Raw genomic sequence first — 23913 nt, forward strand, 5'->3', positions numbered from 1 at the left:
CACCGGCAGGTCAAGGCTGCTCGCAGGGAAAGATGGGGTCCCCCCGGGAAAGGAAGCCACACAGTGCCATCTGGGCTGGCACACGTGGGCTCAGGGAGAGGCAGACACAGCCATGTGGGAGGCAGAGGACTGGAGCCACCCCGTCTGCTGCTGGTCCTCTGAGGCCTTCCCTGGGAGCTATGACATACTGGATGAATCAGGGGACACTGGGAAGGGGTCCTGGAACAGGTGGACATCATGAAAAACCACCCAGTAGCCATCGGTGTGATCCATGGAATCAAGCTCACCAGCCAGGCCTCACAGGAGGGTTTATAAGCACTGGAGAACAAGGTCCTGCCCAGCATTCCCTTCTACCAAGTCGGTCCTTAGTCAGGGTCCCAGGGACTGGGGTCACCAGCACGTGGCTGCCCCCAAACTCACCACTGCTTCAGCTGGCAACTTCTCAGCCTCAACAACAAATGCCACAGTGAATTCCCCAAACACAGCATGACCGAGGGTGACAGCCAAGCCCCCCCACCTGGCAGCTGCTGTGTGCTGGCTGGGGCACCTCCCAGCTGACACCTGCAGGGATGGGGGCCGATACCACACTGACTCCACTGAAGCCTGGCCTGAGCCTGTGGGCAGGATGGCATGGCTGCTGGCCCACCTTCGAGGGGGAGTACGCCCATCTGACCTGCCCTGGAGAGGTGAATGCCTCAGGCAGGGGCTCTAGGCCCCAGCAAAAGCCTGGACCTGAGGCAGACTGACCTGCCTGGGCAGGAAGGAAGCCTGCAGGTCAAAGCAGCCCCACTCAGTGACGCCCACCGCCTGACGGGCTCAGCAGGGGGCACACACCAGCCCAGGACTGGAGCAGCTGACCAGACCGTGGCAGGCAGGGCGGCCAGAGCACTGCCACCTTGGGGCTGGAGGCAGGAGTTGCCTGGCTAAGCACAGGGCACTGGGGAAGATGGAGCCTCCCGCCTGGAGCCTCTCTTGCAGGGCCCTGCAGGTGAGGCCTCCTCCTAGCCCATCTATTCTTCTGGGCCCCTCCCCACCCTACCCAGAAGCCCCTAGCAGTCCAGACCTCGTGACCAAGTAACTGAGCATTGGAGCCCTGCAGGGTGAACTACCAGGTTCCTGCTGGCCCTGCGGTGAGGCCAGTGCTGGTGGGCATGGGGGCCAACACTTGGCAGGAAGCAGGGCCCCATGTGCAGCTGCTGCAGCCCTGCAGCCCCTGGCCCAGCCCTCAGCCAGAGTGGTGAACTCTCTCCTCAATGCTGAGCATGGAGGGCAGAGCGCCATGGGCTGATGCACTGGCACCCCCAGGGCCTGTGGCATCCTCCCTGCCCTGTGAGAGCTGCCTGAGCTGTGCAGCCACTAGTGGGTAGGGGTGCAGGCAGGTGTGGACATTAGATACTCATTCACTCTGGTCCTGGACACTCAGGAAGCAGCGAGTGCACAGGGACCTGGGGCCCCTCAAGCCAGTGTCAGACAGCTTGCAACTGGCGCAGGAATCACGCACTAGAACAGGTCTCTCCCTGGTACCCACAGGCCTGGCCCAGCTTGTGGGAGGCTCAGGCAGGGCCCACAGCCTCTCTGTACCCCTGCTGCCCAGCTGCAGCTGTTCAATCTCCAGCACTGTTGAAGCAACAGCAACAAGACAGGAGACCAAAGTTGAGGCCAGAGAGAGTGGCAATGAGGACAGGCCTGGGCCTCCGCCTCTGTCCCCACCCAGTCCCAGCCTGCTGCACTTGCAGAGGGCCACACTGGGAAGCCATGCTCAAGACTCGATGCCTGGCGACCTGAAGGTGAGCGATCACATAACCACACTGAGAAGCTGAAAGGTCGCTGAGAAAATTCAAGAAGCTCCTGCCATGCAGAGACACCAGCCTGGCGGGGGTCGGAGCTGCACCTGGGACTTGGAGGCCATGGAAAGCCCCTCTAATCTATAGACCAATGAGGCTGCTGGGGGCACCAGAGGCTTGGGAGGTTTCCGGCATGCAGCAACAGCAGGAGCCATGTCAGGAGACACAAGCGTGGGCCTGGGACTCCCCAGCTGGGGGAGACAGAGACCATAGAACATCCCCAACAAAATGGTCACATTGCCAGCAGGAAAAGGCCAGGTCCAGACATCTGCTTTGCAGTTCTAGAAAAAAATAAACAGGCCACAAGGCACAACCTTCTGAGGTGGGCCCACCAAATACCACCTGGCAATGCACAGCAGAACCCCAGCTGGGTAAGCATGTGCTGAGGAAGGCCGCTGGTACCCACAGGGCCAACAGCCAGCCAACACTGGGAAGGGCCCTGGGAGAGCGCCTCCATCACAGCCAGCCACCCAGTCTCATGGGCCGCACCCCCATCCTTGAGTCCAAATAAGCTCCAGATGGATCAGAAACTTAGGACACAAAAAATAAACCCCAAAAGAGATTTCCTCACAATGTGGACACAGAAGAGGCCTTTCTGGACACGATATCAATCCCAGAAGCTGTCAAACGAATGGACGGGTAAACAGAAATGCTTCACCAGCAAGAGAGAAGGCATGTAGTAGGCAGGAAGAGGGGAGGGGAGGAAGCACCTTCAGACTCCATTCCTCCTCAAGAGCACCATTAAGAGGAGCAGAGACAGGGCAGAGGCAACCCACGAGGAGGCCCGGAGCAGCAGACACGGCTGCACTGGACCCGCCTGCCTCCTTGTCAGGAGACCCCTGCATGGTGGGACCACGTGCAGCCCAGACAGCACAGACCTTGACGCTGCGGTGCCTGCTGGGCTCAGGACCCACAGGCAAGGGGGCCGGGACAGTGCCCCCGGCAGCAGGAGGCAGCACGCCAGTTCCCGGCACACAGCAGGACAGCTGCAGCTCCGGGGCCCTCCTGTGGCCTGGGCTGGCACGCTGCAGTCCCAAGGGACAGGAGGGTACCTCTTGCCCACACAGGCCCCAGGGTCGGCCCCGTTCCTGCTGGCTGGGGTTCTCCTCCTCGACAGCCTCCTGGAGCTGGCCCTCTCTGCGGGCCGGGTCCCTTCCCTCTGCGGGCTGCCCCCGCCCTTGCTGTTGAGGTCCCGAAGCACGCTGTAGTTGATCTTGCTGGAGATCTTCTTCTGCTCCAGCATCTTCTCAATGGCCTCCCCCGCTGTGCTGGCCTGGATCGGCTCCCGCCGTTTGCAAGACTTCTTGGGCTTGAGTGAAACAGGAAAGTGACGCCTCCTGTGGGTTGCTGTCCTGCATCCTGCTGTCCTGTCCTATGACCCCGGGATGCTTGGGCACGCCCAGCCCATGCCCCTGCCACCCGGCCCTCCCTGCGGTGGTCGCCCCTTCTGGAGGAAAAGGGAAGTGCCCAGCAGAACACAGGGGCCCAGTGGCCCCCACTTCCCAACCCGAGCTCCAGGGGTCCTCTCCCCGTCCTCTGGGTCCCGAGGAGTTGAGTCTGGCCAGCAAGAGCCTGGACTCACATCCTCTCTCTTGCTCAGACACTCAAGAGGCTGAACCCCTTCCAAAGTCACCAAGTGGAGGCAGAGCCATTGCCGAGCCCTGAGGGAGCAGCGGAGCCACGTCACCACAGCAGCCAGCACGCAGGGCATCAGTCAGACCTCCCAGGGCATCAAAGGAAAGAGATGTCCTCGACAAGGGGCAGTGCTCTAGGGACCTCACCCCAAAGCTGAGTGGCCCGTCCACCCACAGTGGAGCCAAAGACCAGCAAGTGTGGTGGACACAGAGCACACTGGCACCCAGCTGCCGCTGCCCGCCCTGGGCCCTGGGCCCGTGCCGAGGAGGCCATGCCCATGGAGGTGTTTCTTCAACAGAAGCCTTGGGTCCTAGGCTTGCTTGGGGGCCTACCTTGTGCTCCTTGTAGATGCCGAGCTCCTTCTCCTTGGCTATCCTCGCTTCTTTCTCTACAAGCCAAATAGAGTGGCTGGCATCAGTGAGGCCCAGGGCCTGACAGGCAGGCAGGGGGCAGGCGGGCAGGGGGCAGGTGGGCAGGGGGCGCTTACCCCGCTGCTCTTGCAGGTACTCGGCATTCTCCCGCATCCACAGCTCAGCCTTCACTCGGGCCTCTGACTCGTTCAGGATGTACTGCGCAGAGCAGTGAAGGGACTCAGCTGCGGCCCCACACTGAGAGCACTCCAGGATCTCTTGCAAGGAGCACACTTCCCTTTGTGGGTTTGCATCGTCACGGGGAGGGAGCACACAGTGGGCTCTACTCAGCATGGACGTCATCTGTCATTCCTCTGCCCTTTCCAAAACCACACACTGGCCATGAAGCAGGGTCCAAGGCTCCCAGACTTTAAGGTCTATAGCCCTGCTGGCTCCAGAGTGCAGGCCCCAGGACCCAGGAAGGGACCGAGCTGAGAGTGTACAACCCCAATACAGGAACAAATGGACAGTCTCAGGTACCACGTGGCAACAGTATCGGGGGAAATATCAAGGATGGGTACCACTGAGTGGTACACATCAGAGTGGTGCACACGCCCAGGTCCGGGGTTTAGGATGGGAGGTGTACGACATGCGTGCACCCAGGGGCCCTCCTGGACTGGAGGCTACCCAACAGGATGACCAGGCAGCCGGGCACAGAGGCAGAGCTCAGGGCCTTGGTTTCCAGAAGGAGGGCATGTGGTGACGGAGGCTGGAGCAGGAGGGGAGCAGGGAGTCTGGGGGCAGGACCTTGGGCCTGGGCACTGCCTGAGAGCACCCTCCACCAGGGAGTGTCTAAGGATGCCCAGGGAAAGGCAGGCGGCATGTCCTAGGCCCTGGGCCCAACCGCGCCTCGGCCTCCCACAGAACCCACCAGCCCCTGGCTGCCCAGGGGAGCAGAGGCTCACTCTGTCGATCTCCAGGTCATCAATGCCGCTGAGGTCCAGCTCACCGTCCCCCGAGGTATCTTCTAGAGGGAAGCGTCATGTCAGTTTCCCTCAGGGTGGCAAGACACGACCTGGGCTGGTCTGGGACTCGGGGCCTGACCAAGGAGCCTCTCGGAGCCCCACCTCTTTGTTCCGGAGGCCACAGCCCTTGCGCATCCATCCTGTCTAAGTGCTACAGGGAAGGTGCTCACGTCAGGTGCTAACTAGGAAAGAAGGACACCCGAGGCTGCACAGCAAGTCCGCATTGTGGTGTCAGAGGAATGCTTCTGATGGAGACACCGGTCTCTGCCCAGCACCAGGACCAAGTGGGGCACTGCTAGGAGGAAGGCTGGGTGTAAGTGTGGCCAGGAGGTGGGCTGGGCATGCTGGTGCCCCTTAGCTGGGTCAGCAGGACTGAGGACAGACACATGAGTCCAGCATGGTCAAGGCAGTCTATACCACCTGGCAGTCAGTCCCTTGCCCAGCATCCCCCGAGGAGGCTGTCACTCCGGCCACTCCGTCAGCCATGTGAGGTGCTCTCGGTGCTCAGGCCAGCCCTTCAGGCCTCTGGTCTGGTCTGCTCCCTTGCTCCCTCGCTCCATTAGAACAGTCTCTAATTGCTCTAGATCATGAGCGCCAGCTGCCTCAGGGCCTTTGTACATGCCCTCTGCCTGGTGCTATGACCTGCCCGGGCTCCCTCACATGCCGTCCCTGCTACAGAGTCCTTCTGTACCCCAGCCCAGGGTCATGCAGTCAACACCTCCTGACTGAGTGGTGTCCTGCAGAGAATGGGGCCGGCACCAGCCAGCCCTCCCAGGCTACCAGCACCCCAGTCCCTCCTCACAGCCGACTGTGCAGACGTTTTACAGAATGGAAGGGGAAGGAGCCACAGGGACCAGGAGCCCTGGGCAGAGGGCTCGGGTGCCTCATCACTGTCCTGCTCACACTCAACAGGCAATGCTGGTGACAGTGAAGCCCACCACCCAGGCGGGGCTTTACCACCATGAAAACAAGACAGGAGGGGTGGGCGACACCGGCCCCTGCCAACACCCTTCTTGTCACATGGCAGCCATTCAAGCCAGGCCCCTGGTCATGGGGCAGGGAGGCTGCGGCCGAGGGAGGGTGGCAGAGATGGCCACGGGGCTGGCTAGGCTGTGGGGGTCAGCACACGCCCAACTCCTCCCCTCAGGCCACTGACCCCCATGGTCCGGCCCACAGGCTGGCAGCGCCCCTCCCGAGCCCACCCTTCTGGAATACTGCTCCTCCCCGACAGACCAAGGAGGCTTCTCACTCGCTCCATGGAAGGGGCAGACGGACTGGAAACCCTCCATCCCCCCAGGGCACTCACCGGGGTCCCGGCCCGGGGCAGAGATACACTCGCGGATGGAATCTGAGATGCCCAGGCTGGCCGCTGTGGGCAGGGGGCCAAGGAGTGACTCCAAGGCCAGGGCCCTGCCGCCCCCCTCAGGGTTCTCTGCGGCCTCTGCACTGCCGCTGCCACCACCCAGGAGCTCCCTGTAGAAGTCCTGGTTCATGTGGCTGGCCGCGGCCTCCAGCTCCTCATCCTCGACGTCCTCCTCACCAAGCAGGCTGGATGCGGTGTCCTCAACAGAGCCTAGGGACACGAGCCACATGCAACCTGTCAGCCAGGCAAAAGCCAGAGAGCCCCCTTCTGTGACACTTTTGCCAAGTGGTTAGGACAACCGAGAAAACAAACACCCAAAAACATGCCTTTTTCTGAAACAGAGGAAGCAGGGTCCTGCCAGCAAACAGTGCCTGGGATGCCCATGTGTCAGCACTTCATGCAAAAAAGCTCACTGGAAATGGGCTGCGGGCCCACAGTGAGCACCCACAGCAGAACGTTTCAGAAAAACAACCACCGCCCTCGACCGTGTTCGGGGAAAACCGCCTCAGAAGTGGGCCGGAAGCATGAGGCGTCTGTCCTCTGAAAGACACCGCCAGGCAAGACACCCACAGGCCTCTCCACAGAGCCGCCGCAAGGACACAGGCAGCATGTCCAGGCACAGAGTCCCAAGTGCCACGAAAAGCACAGTCTGAGCGAGAAGCAGGCACAGGAGCAAGATGGGGTTCCAGCAGGCAGGGCCTGGGGGTCAGGGTGACAGCAGCAGGACACAAGCTGAGCTAGAGGGAGCTGCCACAACACCAAAGCGCCCGTCAGCACAACTAGGACGCGACGCTGACCAGACAAGACACCGGTGTCAGGGAGACAGTCCCTGAAGCCCGCACACACTGCTGCTGGGTGAGCCACAGTGCAGCGCTAGGGACAGCGCTGGCCACTTCCCAGAGACTCAGACTGGGCCTGCCACACAGACAGCCATGTGCCCCTTGCCCACGACAGGACAGCAATGTCCACACCAACTGATGCGTGTTCACATGGCTGGTCATGGTGGTGTGGTCTTGTTCTCTTAGTGCTGGGACTGGACCCAGGGGTGCTCACCACCGAGCTACACCCTCACCCCTTTCCATTTCAAGAGAACAGTCTCCCAAGTCGCTGGAGTTCCAGGCGTGGTCCCAGCCGCAGCCCAAGAGCTTTATTTTTTAATGGTCCAGAACAGAAAATGACCCAAGAGTCCTTCAACAGACAGATGAACGAATACCCTCAGTACGTCCACGCCTATTACTCCACACAAAAAAGAACAGATTCAGCGGATCACTCAGCAGATCACACTAAAGGGAAAAAGCGAGAGGGGAAAAAAAGAGGGTCCCTACGTATGTGAAAGACTTGAGGGTAAGTCTAGAAAACCCGAGTAAGCTGGTGGCTGAGCGGCCGGTGGCCTGCGGGGGAGGGGAGCTGCTGGCAAGGCCTGGGGACACTCCTGCTCTGCTGCGTCAGTGACATGCCCACGCTGCAGCCTCAACCTGTGCAGGTGTTGGGGCTTGAAGGCCAACGGCTAAGCACTGAACGTGCAGCTGCGGTGTCCCCGTCACGCCTCCGCCTGCCCCGCAGCATCTCCCTGAAATCGCCTGTGTTAGGGCGCCTGGGTGTGCGCTGAGAGCCACAGCTGCACCGCACATCGCAGGAGGACCCCTCACCCCTGTCCCCACCACCTCTGCTCTCAGGCCCCTTCGACCAGTAGAAACCACAGTCCCGCACGGCCTGACTCAGGACCCCGGTGCTCCCTCTCTAGCCTCACCGGCCTCCCACCGTGCCCCGCAGGAAGCAAACAGCTGTGGCAAGGTGGAGAGGAACATGCCTTTTTATCAGGCAAAGTGATCAGACGCTGCCCAAGAAGGAGAAATGGAGACACTACGTAAAGAAAACACAGGAGCAGAAACCCAGACCACGTTCAGAGAGCAGCACGTGGAAAGGGTTACCCACTGTCAGCAGAAAACAGGCCCCGCAGGTTGGAGCCAACAGTCACACCAGGTCTCCACGGCTTAAGAGAGACCCCCAGGTGGGCAGAGTGGCAGAGAAGGACAAGCGGGACAGAGTGACCATGGCCCCCAGGACTGGCCTCCAACCTGGGCAGGGCCAGGTGCCATGGGCAGAAGACGTGTCACAGCAGCAGCAGCAAGCAGTGGTCACCTCTGTGTGTGAGAGGACACCCAGCAGATGACAGTGAGGCCCAGCCCAGAGGCCCAGGTAGCTCAAGGGTGCATGACCACACACAGGGTCAGCTGGCTTCCCAGCCAGGATGTCGGTGCCTGCCTCCCTCCTGACTACGGCTGCCACGTGCCTGGACCCTGCACCAAGGACACTGCAGCAGCAACACGCCTGGCTAAGGTTCCAGGAAAACAGCCGTCACACCAAGGCCGGAGGACGCCCACCCCAGGCCTCGGAAGCTCCCTCCACGCTCCAGAACAAGCTGCCCGAGCTGGGAAGCCCGCAGCATCCCCAGACCATAGTAGGCCAGTCAGCAGTGGGTGGACAGGGCAGTGCGGGGCAGCTGGAAGGAAGGAAGGGGTAACGGCAGCAGCCACAGCACGGCGCACAGGCAGTGCACCCGGAAGCACGCAAAGGCCGGCTCCAGGAAAGCACGCGGAACACGGGGTGGAGTAGGAAGTGGCGAAAGAAAACCTGGGGACAAAGACACGGCTGTGCCCGACTCCGCGAGCACCGCGGCGGGAGCCCTGGGAGGCTCACATGGTGACCACCACAGCCAAGCAGTGCGCCAGGGACCAGGAAGGGGAGGCATCGCCATCACAGAGAAACAGCTTCCACCAACCTGCGATGCCCCCAGATAGGAACACGGAGGCTCACGGGTGGCCATCCCCTCGGCATGATGGGTAAGACAGAACCCTGCTGGAAGCATACACCCTGGTCCGTGAAGCTGGGGCAGGGACAGGCCTGCTCCTGCCACCGAGATTCAGCAAGGTGCTGCAGGGCCAGGTGACAGACCAGATACGAGAAAGAAATACTAGTAAAGAACAGCAGAAGGACTGCTGCGTGTAGGTTTCGATGAGATTGACTACTTAGAAAACCCAACGGTAACTGGAAAACAACTAAAAGCAACTACAGAATTCCTATCACAGAGCAGCACAAAGCAAGCACCCAGAAGTGGGCACTGTTTGTAAGCAGCGTGCACTCATGGAAATGGGAGGGAGGCCACTGAGGGCAGCCAGAGGGACAGAAGGCCTGGATGAAGATGTCACATGGAGCAGAGGGCCAGAGGGAAGAGATGCCTGCTCTCAGGAGGCTCATGACAAAGTGGAGCTCGCACACCGGGGACCTTCCTCCCGGACCCCACACACCTGGCAAGGTAGTCTCCAAGCCACGCGTGGTGCTGGCTTCAACAAGCAGAGATCCACAAGAGTACAGAGACCTGGCCTTGCTGGCGCAAGGGACACCACAAGCCCCAGCCCAAGGCACAGAAGGCAGCATGGGGACAAAAGGCACTGCAAGACCCACTGAGGACCAGACGATGCGGAGGGCAGCCGAGTACTCCTCCACCTCTGCCCGGCCTGGGAGAGGGGCCCACCTAGCAACACGAACACCGAGGCAGCTCTGGACGGCCCCCGACGCAGGAGACCGGAGGGACAGGGCATGGCAGGAGGGGGCAGGCACCAAACAGCAACCATGCCCCAGTCAGTCTTTAGCAAAGCATGCGAGGCCCGAGTGGGTAGCAGGGAGGAGCCGGGAGGCAGGTGCAGGGCTGGGCCACCCAGCAGGGCCAAGTCCCTCTCGGAGGCACTGCTGTGCCAAGAGAGAGAACAATGACCTGAGGGGCTGCAGGGTAGCTGAGGCGCAGGAGCAGGAGGCTGGCAGGGAGGAACTGCTGGGGCACGGGGCTGCTGACGGGAGTCTAGAAAGCAGCTGGCACTAGCAGTGTCAGGACCAGGGGACCAGCAGCCTTTGGTGGGAGAAGGACCACATGGCCGCGGAAGGGGTAGCAGGAGGAGTGGGATCCAGGGTCAGCAACAGGAAGAAGTCTTCAGAGTGTCAGCCTGGAGTCTTCCGGAAAAAGGAGAGAGGGCGGGACTCACCATCTTTTGACAGGTTGGCGAGTGCCCCCTTTGCCTTTGGCCGGCTATTTTCTAGTTCAATCTCAATGGCATCCTGGTAACTGGATATTTCACCTACAGGAGTTAATTACAAGCAAAAGGTAAACACAAGGCATTTTTTCCAACAAAGCTGAAACATGCATGGGAAGTCTGAACAGTTACCTTCAACTTCCTCCAGTTTTTTTGATAGGACCTGTTCAAGCTGAAAGAGAAGAGTCAAATGCTGGTGAGCCTCGCTGGCCACCAGGCCAGGGGAACCGCCTCATGGTGCCAACCCCAGGGGGGAGGGCAGAATCACATTACAGCTGGCCCCGAAAGACACAGCCCTCCTGGCGACTGGGAACGGGGCCTGCCGAAGCCAGGCCCAATGGGAGGGGTCAGGTCTGCCTCCAGGCAGGTGCGCCCACTGCACACTGCCAGGCTCAGCCGCCTGTGCTCACACCCATCCCCACGCCTAGCCTGGCGCAGGAAAAAAAAAGGCACGGAAGGTCCAGGATGGCGAGGTCTGTCGCAGGTGTTGCCTCAGGCTCTGGTGCGCTCCAGGCATTACTGTGGACGCAGCCCCAAAGCCCAGCTGAGGGAGGCTCTGCGCACAGGAACATGCTGCAGAGTGAGCCTCTCCAGGTCGCAGACCAAGTGCAGCTAGACAGCCACACAGGTGTCTGGCCAATCAGCAGAGGAGCAGGCAGAGTGCACATGCTCTCCAGGCCCCAGCGCTGTGGGAAGCAGCAGGGCTAAGCTACCTGCTTCATGCGCAGCTTCCTCTGTCCCGCTGTATAAGAGGGGGGGTCACATTCTTCCTCCAAGTCGATCTTCATAAACTCGTCGATGGTCAGCTGACTGGTAGGGGTGTCTTCAAATTCCGTGAGCCTGGAACAGGGAGGTGACATGGCCGATGCTCTGCAGGCCCATTTGAAACTCAGTCTACAGAAGAGCTGCCACAGGCCCTGGTTGCACTGCCACATGCACAGGCCAGTCCCCGGCCACAGCGTCCAAGTCCCCCCCAGGTTCCTGAGAGAAGGCCGGGGCGCCCTCGTCGCTGCCATACATACGCCCCAGGTCCTGAGCAAGAAGGGGCACTGGGTCAGAGTCTCCATGTGCCCAGGGTCTCAGGTAGGATGCTGCACTTCCATTGCCAGCTAATGCTTAACTCTTACACATTTTCTACCATCTTCAAAACATTCAACAAAGTAGTTTTTGAAGAGAATTAGAAGTTGACTACTTGAGGCGAGATGATTTCCCCTGCTTCTGGAAATTGCTGTGGGGATTATCTCACCCGAAGCACAGCATCAAGAGTGTGAGACTTGTGATACACACAGCAGCAGTTTCGTGCCTGCGAGCATCAAGGCCAGAGCTGTGAGCAGCCTCAACACCACCATCGCAGAAGTGCGAGGCCCCTGCCCACACCACCTGCTGGATGTGTCACGGGGTGAATAACGGGGTGGCTTTTGACTTCCTACAAGGAGATGCCTTGCAGGCACTTGGGACAGAACAGACCACCCTGAACAGGAAGACCAGAGCAGCTTCTCTGCCTGGCACCTGTGACTCAGGGCACCTCCACAAACCACGCTTCGCTTGAACTCGACTGAGGACTGGGGCGAAAGACAGGGCCCCTCTGCAAACCAAGCTCCAGCGAGACTTCACCTAGCAGATTCTGGGACTGAAGACGGTGCTCCACCGAGGAGGGAGACCCCAGAGGGCAGCAGCAGCTCCAACAGGCAGCCCAGCTCCCACTGAAGAGCCTACCTCTTCCGTAGCGTGGATTCACACACTTTGACCACACTGATGACTTCTTTGACGGTTCTCCTGAAATCATGCATTCTGGCTGCAACCAGGAGTGCTAAAATAGAAAAAGAGGGCCTCAGAAAACTCAGCCGGATTGGGAGCTTAGAAAACAAAGGTCGTCTGCTGTTGCCTGGGGCAGGGACAGGTGACTCCAGGCAAGAGCACAGCAAAGGCAGTAACACACACCCCTGACATGGCTCCTCCAGTTAAGCAAGGGAGCAGGGCAGGTCCCACATTCCCTCGTGCTATGCAGGGAACTCCTGGGCAGTGAGAGTTCCTACCTCATTCTGGATTGTGACTGTATCACATGCCACTGTTAAAAGCAAGGATTAAAATAGAAATATTGACAATGAGCTGACTTGGAGATGGCTTGTATGTGAAATGCTCAGAATTCCCAGGGTAAGGACTGGAACAGTGACACCCAGGCTAGGAAGGGTAAAAACTGGTAGAGTGAAAGCCAGGCTAGGAAGGGTAATGACTGGCACAGTGACACCAGGCTAGGAAGGGTAAGGACTGGTAGAGTGACACCAGACTAGGAAGGGTAAGGACTGGTAGACTGACACCCAGGCTGGGAAGGATAAGGACTGGTAGAGTGACACCAGGCTAGGAAGGGTAAGGACTGGCACAGTGACAACCAGGCTAGGAAGGGTAAGGACTGGCACAGTGACAACCAGGCTAGGAAGGGTAAGGACGTGTAGTGTGACAACAAGCTAGGAAGGGTAAGGATGGTAGAGTGACACCCAGGCTGGGAAGGGTAAGGACTGGTAGAGTGACACCAGGCTAGGAAGGGTAAGGACTGGTAGAGTGACAACCAGGCTAGGAAGGGTAAGGACTGGTAGAGTGACACCAGGCTAGGAAGGGTAAGGATGGTAGAGTGACACCAGGCTAGGAAGGGTAAGGACGGGCACAGTGACAACCAGGCTAGGAAGGGTAAGGACTGGCACAGTGACACCAGGCTAGGAAGGGTAAGGACTGGTAGAGTGACACCAGGCTAGGAAGGGTAAGGACTGGTAGAGTGACACAAGGCTAGGAAGGGTAAGGACTGGCACAGTGACAACCAGGCTAGGAAGGGTAAGGACGGGTAGTGTGACACCAAGCTAGGAAGGGTAAGGACTGGTAGAGTGACACCCAAGCTAGGAAGGGTAAGGACTGGTAGAGTGACACCAGGCTAGGAAGGGTAAGGACGGGCACAGTGACAACCAGGCTAGGAAGGGTAAGGACTGGTAGAATGACACCAAGCTAGGAAGGGTAAGGACTGGTAGAGTGACACCCAAGCTAGGAAGGGTAAGGACTGGTAGAGTGACACCCAGGCTAGGAAGGGTAAGGACAGGTAGAGTGACACCAGGCTAGGAAGGGTAAGGACTGGTAGAATGACACCAGGCTAGGAAGGGTAAGGACTGGTACAGTGACACCAGGCTAGGAAGGGTAAAGACTGGCAGAGTGACACCCAGGCTAGGAAGGGTAAGGACTGGCAGAGTGACACCAGGCTCGGAAGGGTAAGGACTGGTAGAGTGACACCAGGCTAGGAAGGGTAAGGACTGGTACAGTGACACCAGGCTAGGAAGGGTAAGGACTGGTAGTGTGACACCCAAGCTAGGAAGGGTAAGGACAGGTAGAGTGACACCAGGCTAGGAAGGGTAAGGACTGGTAGAATGACACCAGGCTAGGAAGGGTAAGGACTGGTACAGTGACACCAGGCTAGGAAGGGTAAAGACTGGCAGAGTGACACCCAGGCTAGGAAGGGTAAGGACTGGCAGAGTGACACCAGGCTGGGAAGGGTAAGGACTGGCAGAGTGACACCCAGGCTAGGAAGGGTAAGGACTGGTAGAGTGACACCCAGTCTAGGAAGGGTAAGGACTGGCAGAGTGACACAAGGCTAGGAAGGGTAAGGACTGGTAGAATGACACCAGGCTAGGAAGGGTAAGGACTGGCAGAGTGACACCCAGGCTAGGAAGGGTAAGGACTGGTAGTGTGACACCCAGGCTGGGAAGGGTAAAGACTGGTAGAGTGACACCAGGCTGGGAAGGGTAAGGACTGGTAGAGTGACACCAGGCTAGGAAGGGTAAAGACTGGCAGAGTGACACCCAGGCTAGGAAGGGTAAGGACTGGCAGAGTGACACCAGGCTGGGAAGGGTAAGGACTGGCACAGTGACACCAGGCTAGGAAGGGTAAGGACTGGTAGAATGACACCAGGCTAGGAAGGGTAAGGACTGGTACAGTGACACCAGGCTAGGAAGGGTAAAGACTGGCAGAGTGACACCCAGGCTAGGAAGGGTAAGGACTGGCAGAGTGACACCAGGCTGGGAAGGGTAAGGACTGGCAGAGTGACACCCAGGCTAGGAAGGGTAAGGACTGGTAGAGTGACACCCAGGCTAGGAAGGGTAAGGACTGGCAGAGTGACACAAGGCTAGGAAGGGTAAGGACTGGTAGAATGACACCAGGCTAGGAAGGGTAAGGACTGGCAGAGTGACACCCAGGCTAGGAAGGGTAAGGACTGGTAGTGTGACACCCAGGCTGGGAAGGGTAAAGACTGGTAGAGTGACACCAGGCTGGGAAGGGTAAGGACTGGTAGAGTGACACCAGGCTGGGAAGGGTAAGGACTGGTAGAGTGACACCCAGGCTAGGAAGGGTAAGGACTGGCACAGTGACACCAGGCTAGGAAGGGTAAGGACTGGTAGAGTGACACCAGGCTAGGAAGGGTAAGGACTGGTAGAGTGACACCAGGCTGGGAAGGGTAAGGACTGGTAGAGTGACACCAGGCTGGGAAGGGTAAGGACTGGCAGAGTGACACCCAGGCTAGGAAGGGTAAGGACTGGCACAGTGACACCAGGCTAGGAAGGGTAAGGACTGGTAGAGTGACACCAGGCTAGGAAGGGTAAGGACTGGTAGAGTGACACCAGGCTAGGAAGGGTAAGGACTGGTAGAGTGACACCAGGCTAGGAAGGGTAAGGACTGGTAGAGTGACACCAGGCTAGGAAGGGTAAGGACTGGTAGAGTGACACCAGGCTAGGAAGGGTAAGGACTGGTAGAGTGACACCAGGCTAGGAAGGGTAAGGACTGGCACAGTGACACCAGGCTAGGAAGGGTAAGGACTGGTAGAGTGACACCAGGCTCGGAAGGGTAAGGACTGGTAGAGTGACACCAGGCTAGGAAGGGTAAGGACTGGTAGAGTGACACCAGGCTAGGAAGGGTAAAGACTGGCAGAGTGACACCCAGGCTAGGAAGGGTAAGGACTGGTAGAGTGACACCAGGCTGGGAAGGGTAAGGACTGGTAGAGTGACACCAGGCTAGGAAGGGTAAGGACTGGTAGAGTGACACCAGGCTAGGAAGGGTAAGGACTGGTAGAGTGACACCAGGCTGGGAAGGGTAAAGACTGGCAGAGTGACACCCAGGCTAGGAAGGGTAAGGACTGGTAGAGTGACACTAGGCTAGGAAGGGTAAGGACTGGTAGAGTGACACCAGGCTAGGAAGGGTAAGGACTGGTAGAGTGACACCAGGCTAGGAAGGGTAAAGACTGGCAGAGTGACACCCAGGCTAGGAAGGGTAAGGACTGGTAGAGTGACACCAGGCTCGGAAGGGTAAGGACTGGTAGAGTGACACCAGGCTAGGAAGGGTAAGGACTGGTAGAGTGACACTAGGCTGGGAAGGGTAAGGACTGGCACAGTGACACCAGGCTAGGAAGGGTAAGGACTGGTAGAGTGACACCAGGCTAGGAAGGGTAAGGACTGGTAGAATGACACCAGGCTAGGAAGGGTAAGGACTGGTAGAGTGACACTAGGCTGGGAAGGGTAAGGACTGGCACAGTGACACCAGGCTAGGAAGGGTAAGGACTGGTAGAGTGACACCAGGCTCGGAAGGGTAAGGACTGGCACAGTGACACCAGGCTCGGAAGGGTAAGGACTGGTAGAGTGACACCCAGGCTAGGAAGGGTAAGGACTGGCACAGTGACACCAGGCTCGGAAGGGTAAGGACTGGTAGAATGACACCAGGCTAGGAAGGGTAAAGACTGGCAGAGTGACACCCAGGCTAGGAAGGGTAAGGACTGGTAGAGTGACACCCAGGCTAGGAAGGGTAAGGACTGGTAGAGTGACACCCAGGCTAGGAAGGGTAAGGACTGGTAGAGTGACACCCAGGCTAGGAAGGGTAAGGACTGGCACAGTGACACCAGGCTAGGAAGGGTAAGGACTGGCACAGTGACACCAGGCTGGGAAGGGTAAGGACTGGCAGAGTGACAACCAGGCTAGGAAGGGTAAGGACTGGTAGAGTGACACCAGGCTAGGAAGGGTAAAGACTGGCAGAGTGACACCCAGGCTAGGAAGGGTAAGGACTGGTAGAGTGACACCCAGGCTAGGAAGGGTAAGGACTGGTAGAGTGACACCCAGGCTACGAAGGGTAAGGATGGTAGAGTGACACCCAGGCTAGGAAGGGTAAGGATGGTAGAGTGACACCAGGATAGGAAGGGTAAGGACTGGTAGTGTGACACCCAGGCTAGGAAGGGTAAGGATGGTAGAGTGACACCAGTCTAGGAAGGGTAAGGACTGGTAGAGTGACACCAGGCTAGGAAGGGTAAGGATGGTAGAGTGACACCAGGATAGGAAGGGTAAGGACTGGCACAGTGACACCAGGCTAGGAAGGGTAAGGACTGGTAGAGTGACACCCAGGCTAGGAAGGGTAAGGACTGGTAGTGTGACACCAGGCTAGGAAGGGTAAGGACTGGTAGAGTGACACCAGGCTAGGAAGGGTAAGGATGGTAGAGTGACACCAGTCTAGGAAGGGTAAGGACTGGTAGAGTGACACCAGGCTAGGAAGGGTAAGGATGGTAGAGTGACACCAGGCTAGGAAGGGTAAGGACTGGTAGAGTGACACCAGGCTAGGAAGGGTAAGGACTGGCAGAGTGACACCCAGGCTAGGAAGGGTAAGGACTGGTAGAGTGACACCAGGCTAGGAAGGGTAAGGACTGGTAGAGTGACACAAGGCTAGGAAGGGTAAGGACTGGCACAGTGACACCAGTCTAGGAAGGGTAAGGACTGGTAGAGTGACACCAGGCTAGGAAGGGTAAGGATGGTAGAGTGACACCAGGCTAGGAAGGGTAAGGACTGGCACAGTGATTCCCAGGCTGGGAAGGGTCAGTATGGCAACCACAGGTGCTGGCCAGCCTGTTAACTAGGGTGTGGTGGACCCAGGGGCCCACAATCTGCAGTACAACTTTGGTCTCTGGCGTTAGGCCCACACCAGCTGATTGCAGTAGCTGGCCCCTGGCCTTCTAAGGAGGAGACAAAAGTTCGGGTGCTAGAGAAGGAACAGGGCTCTGCCAAGCAAGGGCTCCTGGGCAGGGGACCCTGGGCCCAGGCCCGTCAGTCCGACCCTGTCCTGGCACCTAGAGCCAGCATTGGGACTGTCTGCAGCAGCCACAGCCTCAAGGCACTCACAGGACAACTGCCCAGGGGCACCCTCAGCAGCAAGGACCACCAACAGCACAAGCAATCCATCCTGAGTGGAAAACCCAGGGTCAAGGCCAAGGTGTCCAGCAGTGCGTCTGGCCTCTGAGTTCCTGTCCCTTATCTCAGGAGGTGAAGAGGGCAACGTGGAAGCTACTGGAAGTCCTTAAGGGCTGAGGACCCTGTGGCAAGGCTCACTCTGGCAACAACATCTGCAACCTGTGGGCTCGGTGCACAAGGGACAAGGCCGAGGCTGGGGGTAGCTCCATCAGACAGCACTTGCCTTGCAGGCTTGGTGCTGGGACCCTCACTCCAACCCCGGCTACACACACTCACACACGCACACCAGGTAAGGACAGGAGATGCCAACGGTGTCTGCATGCCCAGCCAGTGGGACTGCAAGATCGAGGTGGCCAGCCCAGAGTCTGTACCTGCTCCACAGAGGCCGGAGGGGCGCCGGCCTGTGTGCATCCAGTCCCTCTTCATCCTCTGCAAGAGCCTCAAGGCTGTCATGGACACCTCATGGTTCTTCTCCCCGAACTCCAGCAGGTGAGCAAAGCGTGGGATGTACAGGCAGGGGTCTAAGGCAGACAGAACCTCAGTGTGCACGCACAGTCAGTGACAGGCAGGACGGGCAGCTCAGGGCGAGTGGCGTCCCTGCACTACAGTGACCGTTTTCCACCTCCTGTGCTCTTGGACTCCCCAAGACCCCACCCTTGAGATGCGGCCTCTGGTCCTCAGTGGGAGCCCTGTGTTCGCTGTACCGAGCGCACAGCAGCTGCCCTCCCGCAGCCAGGTGGGGGAGCTCTGGACCATGCACAGTGCAGCCACGCCCCGATGGTCTCCGGTGCTCAGAGGGAGACGGGAAGCCAGCAGACAGGTGTGGGCTCTGCACACATGGCCTCTGAGAACAGGCTGGCGGCAGGTCAGCGGGGGTCTCCTTAGCGCCCGGCACGGAAGTGGAGCTGGCAATAGGTGCCTGAGAAGAACCAGGGCATCTGATGTCGGCCCGTGGGCACATCTAAGTGCACTGAAGGACCACACTGGGGAGGCTGTCCAGCAAATCCTTGTTGAAGAGAGGTCACAGGGCGGAGCCTGCGGAGGAGAGGCTGGGACAGAGCTGCTCAGGCAGCAGAGGAGGGCAGGGCCATTGTGGAGACAAGCAGGCAGAGGAGGGAGACAGGAGCACAGCTGTGCCCAAGGCCACCGCTCTCTTCCATGTAAAGCGGAACTCTGGTCCCTGAAGCCCCACGAGGTCCTCTAAGGAGCTCCATCACCGGCCAACAGAAAGACCAGGAAGGAGCTGAGCACAGTGACGCACTGCCCTCCCATCTACTCAGGAGGCTGAGGCAAAAGCAACGCAAGCCCAGGAGTGGACCCAAACCACATCCCACTGACGGCCTGCAGCTGCGACCATCACCAGGTTGTGACCCAGGATCCCAGCAGCCCTCCCCAGGTACCCGATTCAGGCAGCTGTGGACACCCCACCCCCTTTCACAGGGGTGGGAGCCAAGGGCAGAGTCTATGCAGACTTCCTGAGACCACGAGGCTACCTAGCAAGGGTGGACTCAGGTTGAGTCCACAGCTACTGCCCATTCCCAGTATTCTTTCTTTGATTTTTGGCAATATAGTTGCTAAAAAGATATTATTCAGAGAAAAATGAGAGACCCTTTAAAATAATCAAGATTTGTAACTGTTTTCAATAACACAAGCCGTCAGAACTAGAGATCAGAGGTGTGCCAAAGATCTCATTCTGATCTGGGTGGGACTCCAATGTTAATCCTTGAAATGCTGCTTAAGAAATACAGTAAAAATTTCAAGACAAGTAAGTCAGGACACCAGGTAGGGCATGGGACCCTCAACTAGAAAAGGAAGAAAACCACGTGAGATAAAACGAACCTAGATGTAAATCACATGACATCCACTAAATCCCTCATCAGCTTAGATAAAAAGGCACCAAAAAATACTGTAAAAAGATGAAGGGCAGAGGTTGGGTTGGGGCCCCCGGACAGCCGTGCTGGCCCAGCCAACTGGGTGACAGGCAAGAGGGCGTCGAAAGGGACGGAGGTGAGCACTGTGGGAGGGAAAGACAGTCACAAGTCCCTGGGCACAGGGCGAGAAGAGTATAGTGAGCAAGCACCACTGGAAACGAACCTCACAGCCACCCCAACCACGGGTGCCTATAACAGCTCTCTCAAACGTGAGACTGCCTCAGGGACAAAGACCAATAGGGAGCCAGACACCATCGTGAACTCCAATAGCAACCAGGGTTAAATTCCATACCTACAGAGCAATCCTTTCCCCAAAGTCTGGAGCAGTTACACCAATGGCCGTGTATTAAGGAACAAAGAAACCTACATTTAATACAGTTCAGAGCAGAAGCCTCTGACCACCCTGCACAAAACCAAGAGGAGCACCAGCCCCTCCCCAGCAGGAAGCCAGGCCACCCTCCAGGCTCTGACAGACCTAGGTGCTTCCAGGAATAAGGAGGAGACAGAGAAGAAAGTAAGTCACACAGTTAAATAACAGGAAGCCAAAAATTAACAGAGTAAATCCCTAAAGCTAGGCAAAGGGGATGGGCATGGAGGCACAGGCCTGTAATTCCAGGTACTACGGAGGCTGAGGCAGGAGGATCACAAGTTCCAGGCCAGCATGCACGACACAGTGACACCCTGTCTCAAAATAAAAAATAAAAAAGGGCTTGCTGTGGATGTAGCTCTGTGGTAGAGAACCCCTGGGTCCAATCACCAGACCACCAAAACAAACAAAAAAAAGTAGGAAAAAAACTAATAGAGAAAGCAAATAAATAAAACCAGAAAGACAAACTCATAGACTAATAGAACAAAACAGAGAGCCCAGAAATAAACCCTTGCATTCATGGTCAAAAGATCTTTGGAAGAAGGATGATCTCTTGAACATGGTGCAGGGAGAATTAGATTTCCACAGGCAGAAAGTGAAGACAGACCCTTACTTACAACATGTACAAAGACTAACTCTAAACAGACTAAAAGGACTGGGGATGCAGCTCAGTACAGTGCTGGTCTAGTGTGCACGAGGCCCTGGGTTCAACCCAGCACTGCAAAATCAAAAATGAAACCAAGGGCTGGGGTGAAGCGCTTGCCTAGCATGTGTGAGGCACTGGGTTCAATTCACAGCAGTTATAAATAAATGAATAAAATAAAGGTCCATCAACATGTTAAAAATGTTTTTTAAGTTACATTGTTTAAAAAAAATGAAAACAAAACAAATTAAATATCTAAGCAAAAAAACCTGAAAATATAAAACCACTAAAAGAACATATCAGGAAAAGTTCTGCGGCACTGTTCTTGGCAGCAATTTCTTGGACATGGCACCAAGAACAAGGGCCATAAGAGCAGAAGCAGACAAACAGGACTACTTCAGCTGCAAAGGTCTCTGCACCAAGCAAAGGAGCATCTCGCCTGATGTACGTAATGGTAGAGAAATGTTTGCAAACCACATACTTGATCATGGTTTAATACCCAGAATGTGGAAAGAACTCGGATACCTCGATAACAAGGGAAAACAAGCTGATCAGAAGATGGGCAAAGGACTTGAGGTGACACTTCACCAAAGATGTGCAGGCTGTCTATGGAAGGCACACCTGTGATCCCAGCAGCCCCAGCAGCTGAAGCAGGAGGATCCCAAGTTCAAGACCATTCTCAGCAACTTAGTGAGACCCTGTCTCAAAATAAAAGGGCTGGGATGTAGCTCAGTAGAGAGGACCCCTGGGTTCAATCCCCAGACCACAAACACACACACAAAGAACACAAAAAGGAGTACATGGAAAGATGCTCCGCAAAACTATCATCAGGAAGACAAACCAAAACCACAAGATGCCACCTCACACCCTTAGCATGATCGCCACCAAGAAGCAAGGCTGTAGAAAGTGTTGGCAAGGCTGCAGAGAACCTGGGAACTCTGCACACTGTTGCTGCGAATGTAAAACGGTGCAGCCATGCAGGAAGCCACTGTGACGTTTCCTTACAACACAGCTGGGCACAGCAGCCCAATTATCCCAATGACTGGAAGGCTGAGGCAAGAATGTTGCAAGTTCCAGGCCAGACTCAGCAACTTATCAAGGCCCTGTTTCAAAATAAAAAATAAAAAGGGCCGGGGGTGTGGCTCAGTGGCTAAGCACCCTTGGGTTCAATCCCTAGCACCAGAAAACGAAACGAAAACTAAGTACAGTGCCTACCATATGCCCTAGCACTATACTTCTGGGTAGAAACCCAAAACTGAAAGCAGGGTCTCCAAGGGACATTTGCACTCCCACTGTCGCAGCGATACAAAACGATAGTTCAAACACGGAAGCAGCCAAGAGTTCATCAGTGGATGAATGCGTAAATCACTGCAGAGTATCACTCAGCCTTACAGTGGAAGGAAAGACACATTACAACACTGGATGGACTTTCAGGATATTAGGCTCAGTGGAGTACGCCAGACACAAAAAGACAAATACTGTATAATCCCATTTACACGCAGTCCCTAGAGTCATCACAGAGACAGATAGCAGAGCGGTGGTCCCCTGGAGCTGGGAGGTGGGGAAATGGGTGGATTTGTTCAACAGGGTTTCACCATGCAAGGTGAGTACGTTCTATGAGGTGCTGTGCGACCATGTGCTCAGAGCTAAGGATACCATGCTGCCTAGGGAAGAGGCCTGCGGGTATCGAGCTCAAGGTGAAGTGCCTGCCTACCATGCACATGGCCATGGATTGACTGATTTTTTAAAAATATTTTATTTTAGTTGTAGGTGGACACAATACCTTTCTTATTTATATGTGGTGCTGAGGATGGAACCCAGGGCCTCACTTATGCTAGGCGAGTGCTCCCCCCCTGAGCCACAGCCCAGCCATGGCCATGGATTTAGCACTGCAAAAACTTAAAAAGTTGGGAGCAAATGTGTTTGATTACAATAAAGAATAAGTAAATCTACTTTACAAGGATCAATGAACAACATACAATCTCCACCAAGTGTAATCAAGAAACATGTTTAGGAATTATAAAAGGACTATAAAAGGACTGAATACCAAGGTAGAGATTTTTAGAAATCAAGTAAATACCATGCATACCATTAACACATTTAAGACTCGAGCTGGAAGGGATGACTTTTTTACTGAAATATGAGTTTTCAGATGTTGACATTCCTATTACCCTCTGGTCAGGATGCTGTCCACCCCCAGGCGGCTGTCTGCTCAGGAGTGGTGTGTCTGCCACAGCTCATTCCCACTGTGTCCACTGCATGAACATACCACAATTCCTTCACCCTTTCTGTTGCTAGACATGAGGACTGTCTCCATTCTGGTCATTCGTATTTTTTATCATTTCCTGAGAATGGATGGTTGGGACAGAACCACTGACACAGTGGCCAGCACAACACTGAGTGGGCTTTCTGACGTTGTGAGATGCTGCTGTGGCTTCTGTATCCAAGGTGGGCACGTGTACTCTTTCTCTTGGGATTTTCTGAAGCAGCTTTCCAAAACACCAGCTGTACGAGTTACACATGGCCAGCAGAGTAAGGCCTGGATGCTAACACCCAACTGTCCTCCTAACACTTGGCATTCTCAGTCTTCTGAGTTCCCACCTGGGGGACTCAGTGGTGTCACCCCTGCCAACTCACCATGTGTGCACTGCCACCGGCTCACTTCCTTTTGGGTGTCTGTTCACATCTCTGCCCATTTTTAAGTACTGGGTTGTTGGTCTTTTTCATCCTGACTTGCATTCTGGGTAGGCCTTTGTTAGGACTATGGGAGCTAACTTCTGAAAAGAATGTTCTCCCAATTGAGGAGGCCGAACACTCAGACAGACAGATAACCACGGAAGAAACAGAAAACGTGCTCCATTCTGTGGCCTGGGTGTGCCAGGTGTCACCAACCACTGAGGCTCGGTACAAAGCTACCAACAAGCAGCATGGAGGGTGCTGGAGACTCACGCTGGGCCTGCTGACACCTGCTGAGCACTGCCAGCTGGAACCACACTAGGCAAGGGCGGGATCACAGGGGACAGTCCCAGAGGGTAGGACAGTCCCCAGCAGGGGGCGCCTAAGACCAACCCTGCTTCCCACCACTTGTTGAGGGATCCTGAGCACATTCCTAACTCCTCTGTGCCTGTTCCCACAAGGAGAATGACAGTTCTGCCTCCTCCCTACACAAAGCACCCAGGGCAGAGTGGAAAGGGCCATCAGTGAGTGGTTACTTCCAGTCTGCTCAGTCTAAATTACTGAGCATGTTCAAACAAAGTAAAACACTACTGACAATCTATTTAAAAAACTGGTAAAGCACAAAAACAAAATACAGAACAAAATGCAAATGGGCAATAAACACAAAACCATGCTCAACTGTACTCATAATTATAGAAATGCAAACGAAGACAATAGGATATAAATTCCCGTGAATTA

At 56.4% G+C, this 23913-nt stretch overlaps 1 protein-coding gene across 2 annotated transcripts in view; it reads right to left on the bottom strand.

The window, feature by feature from the left end:
- Window positions 1–23913, bottom strand: part of Brf1 (BRF1 RNA polymerase III transcription initiation factor subunit) — a 54655-nt gene that overhangs the window by 2387 nt on the left and 28355 nt on the right. The window contains exons 6-15 of one of the 2 annotated variants that reach the window (XM_047534287.1): window positions 17930–18079; window positions 12022–12115; window positions 11019–11145; window positions 10438–10477; window positions 10258–10350; window positions 6161–6427; window positions 4795–4853; window positions 3967–4048; window positions 3812–3867; window positions 2897–3153 (exon numbers count right to left, since the gene is read on the bottom strand). In XM_047534287.1, the coding sequence (XP_047390243.1) occupies window positions 2897–3153; window positions 3812–3867; window positions 3967–4048; window positions 4795–4853; window positions 6161–6427; window positions 10258–10350; window positions 10438–10477; window positions 11019–11145; window positions 12022–12115; window positions 17930–18079 (1225 nt within the window). Of the gene's footprint in view, window positions 1–2896; window positions 3154–3811; window positions 3868–3966; window positions 4049–4794; window positions 4857–6160; window positions 6428–10257; window positions 10351–10437; window positions 10478–11018; window positions 11146–12021; window positions 12116–17929; window positions 18080–23913 lie in introns of both variants that reach the window. The other variant, XM_047534278.1, reaches the window with a different exon arrangement.

This window comes from Sciurus carolinensis, chromosome 2 (assembly GCF_902686445.1).
Source record: "Sciurus carolinensis chromosome 2, mSciCar1.2, whole genome shotgun sequence".
In the NCBI taxonomy this organism is placed as follows: domain Eukaryota; kingdom Metazoa; phylum Chordata; class Mammalia; order Rodentia; family Sciuridae; genus Sciurus; species Sciurus carolinensis.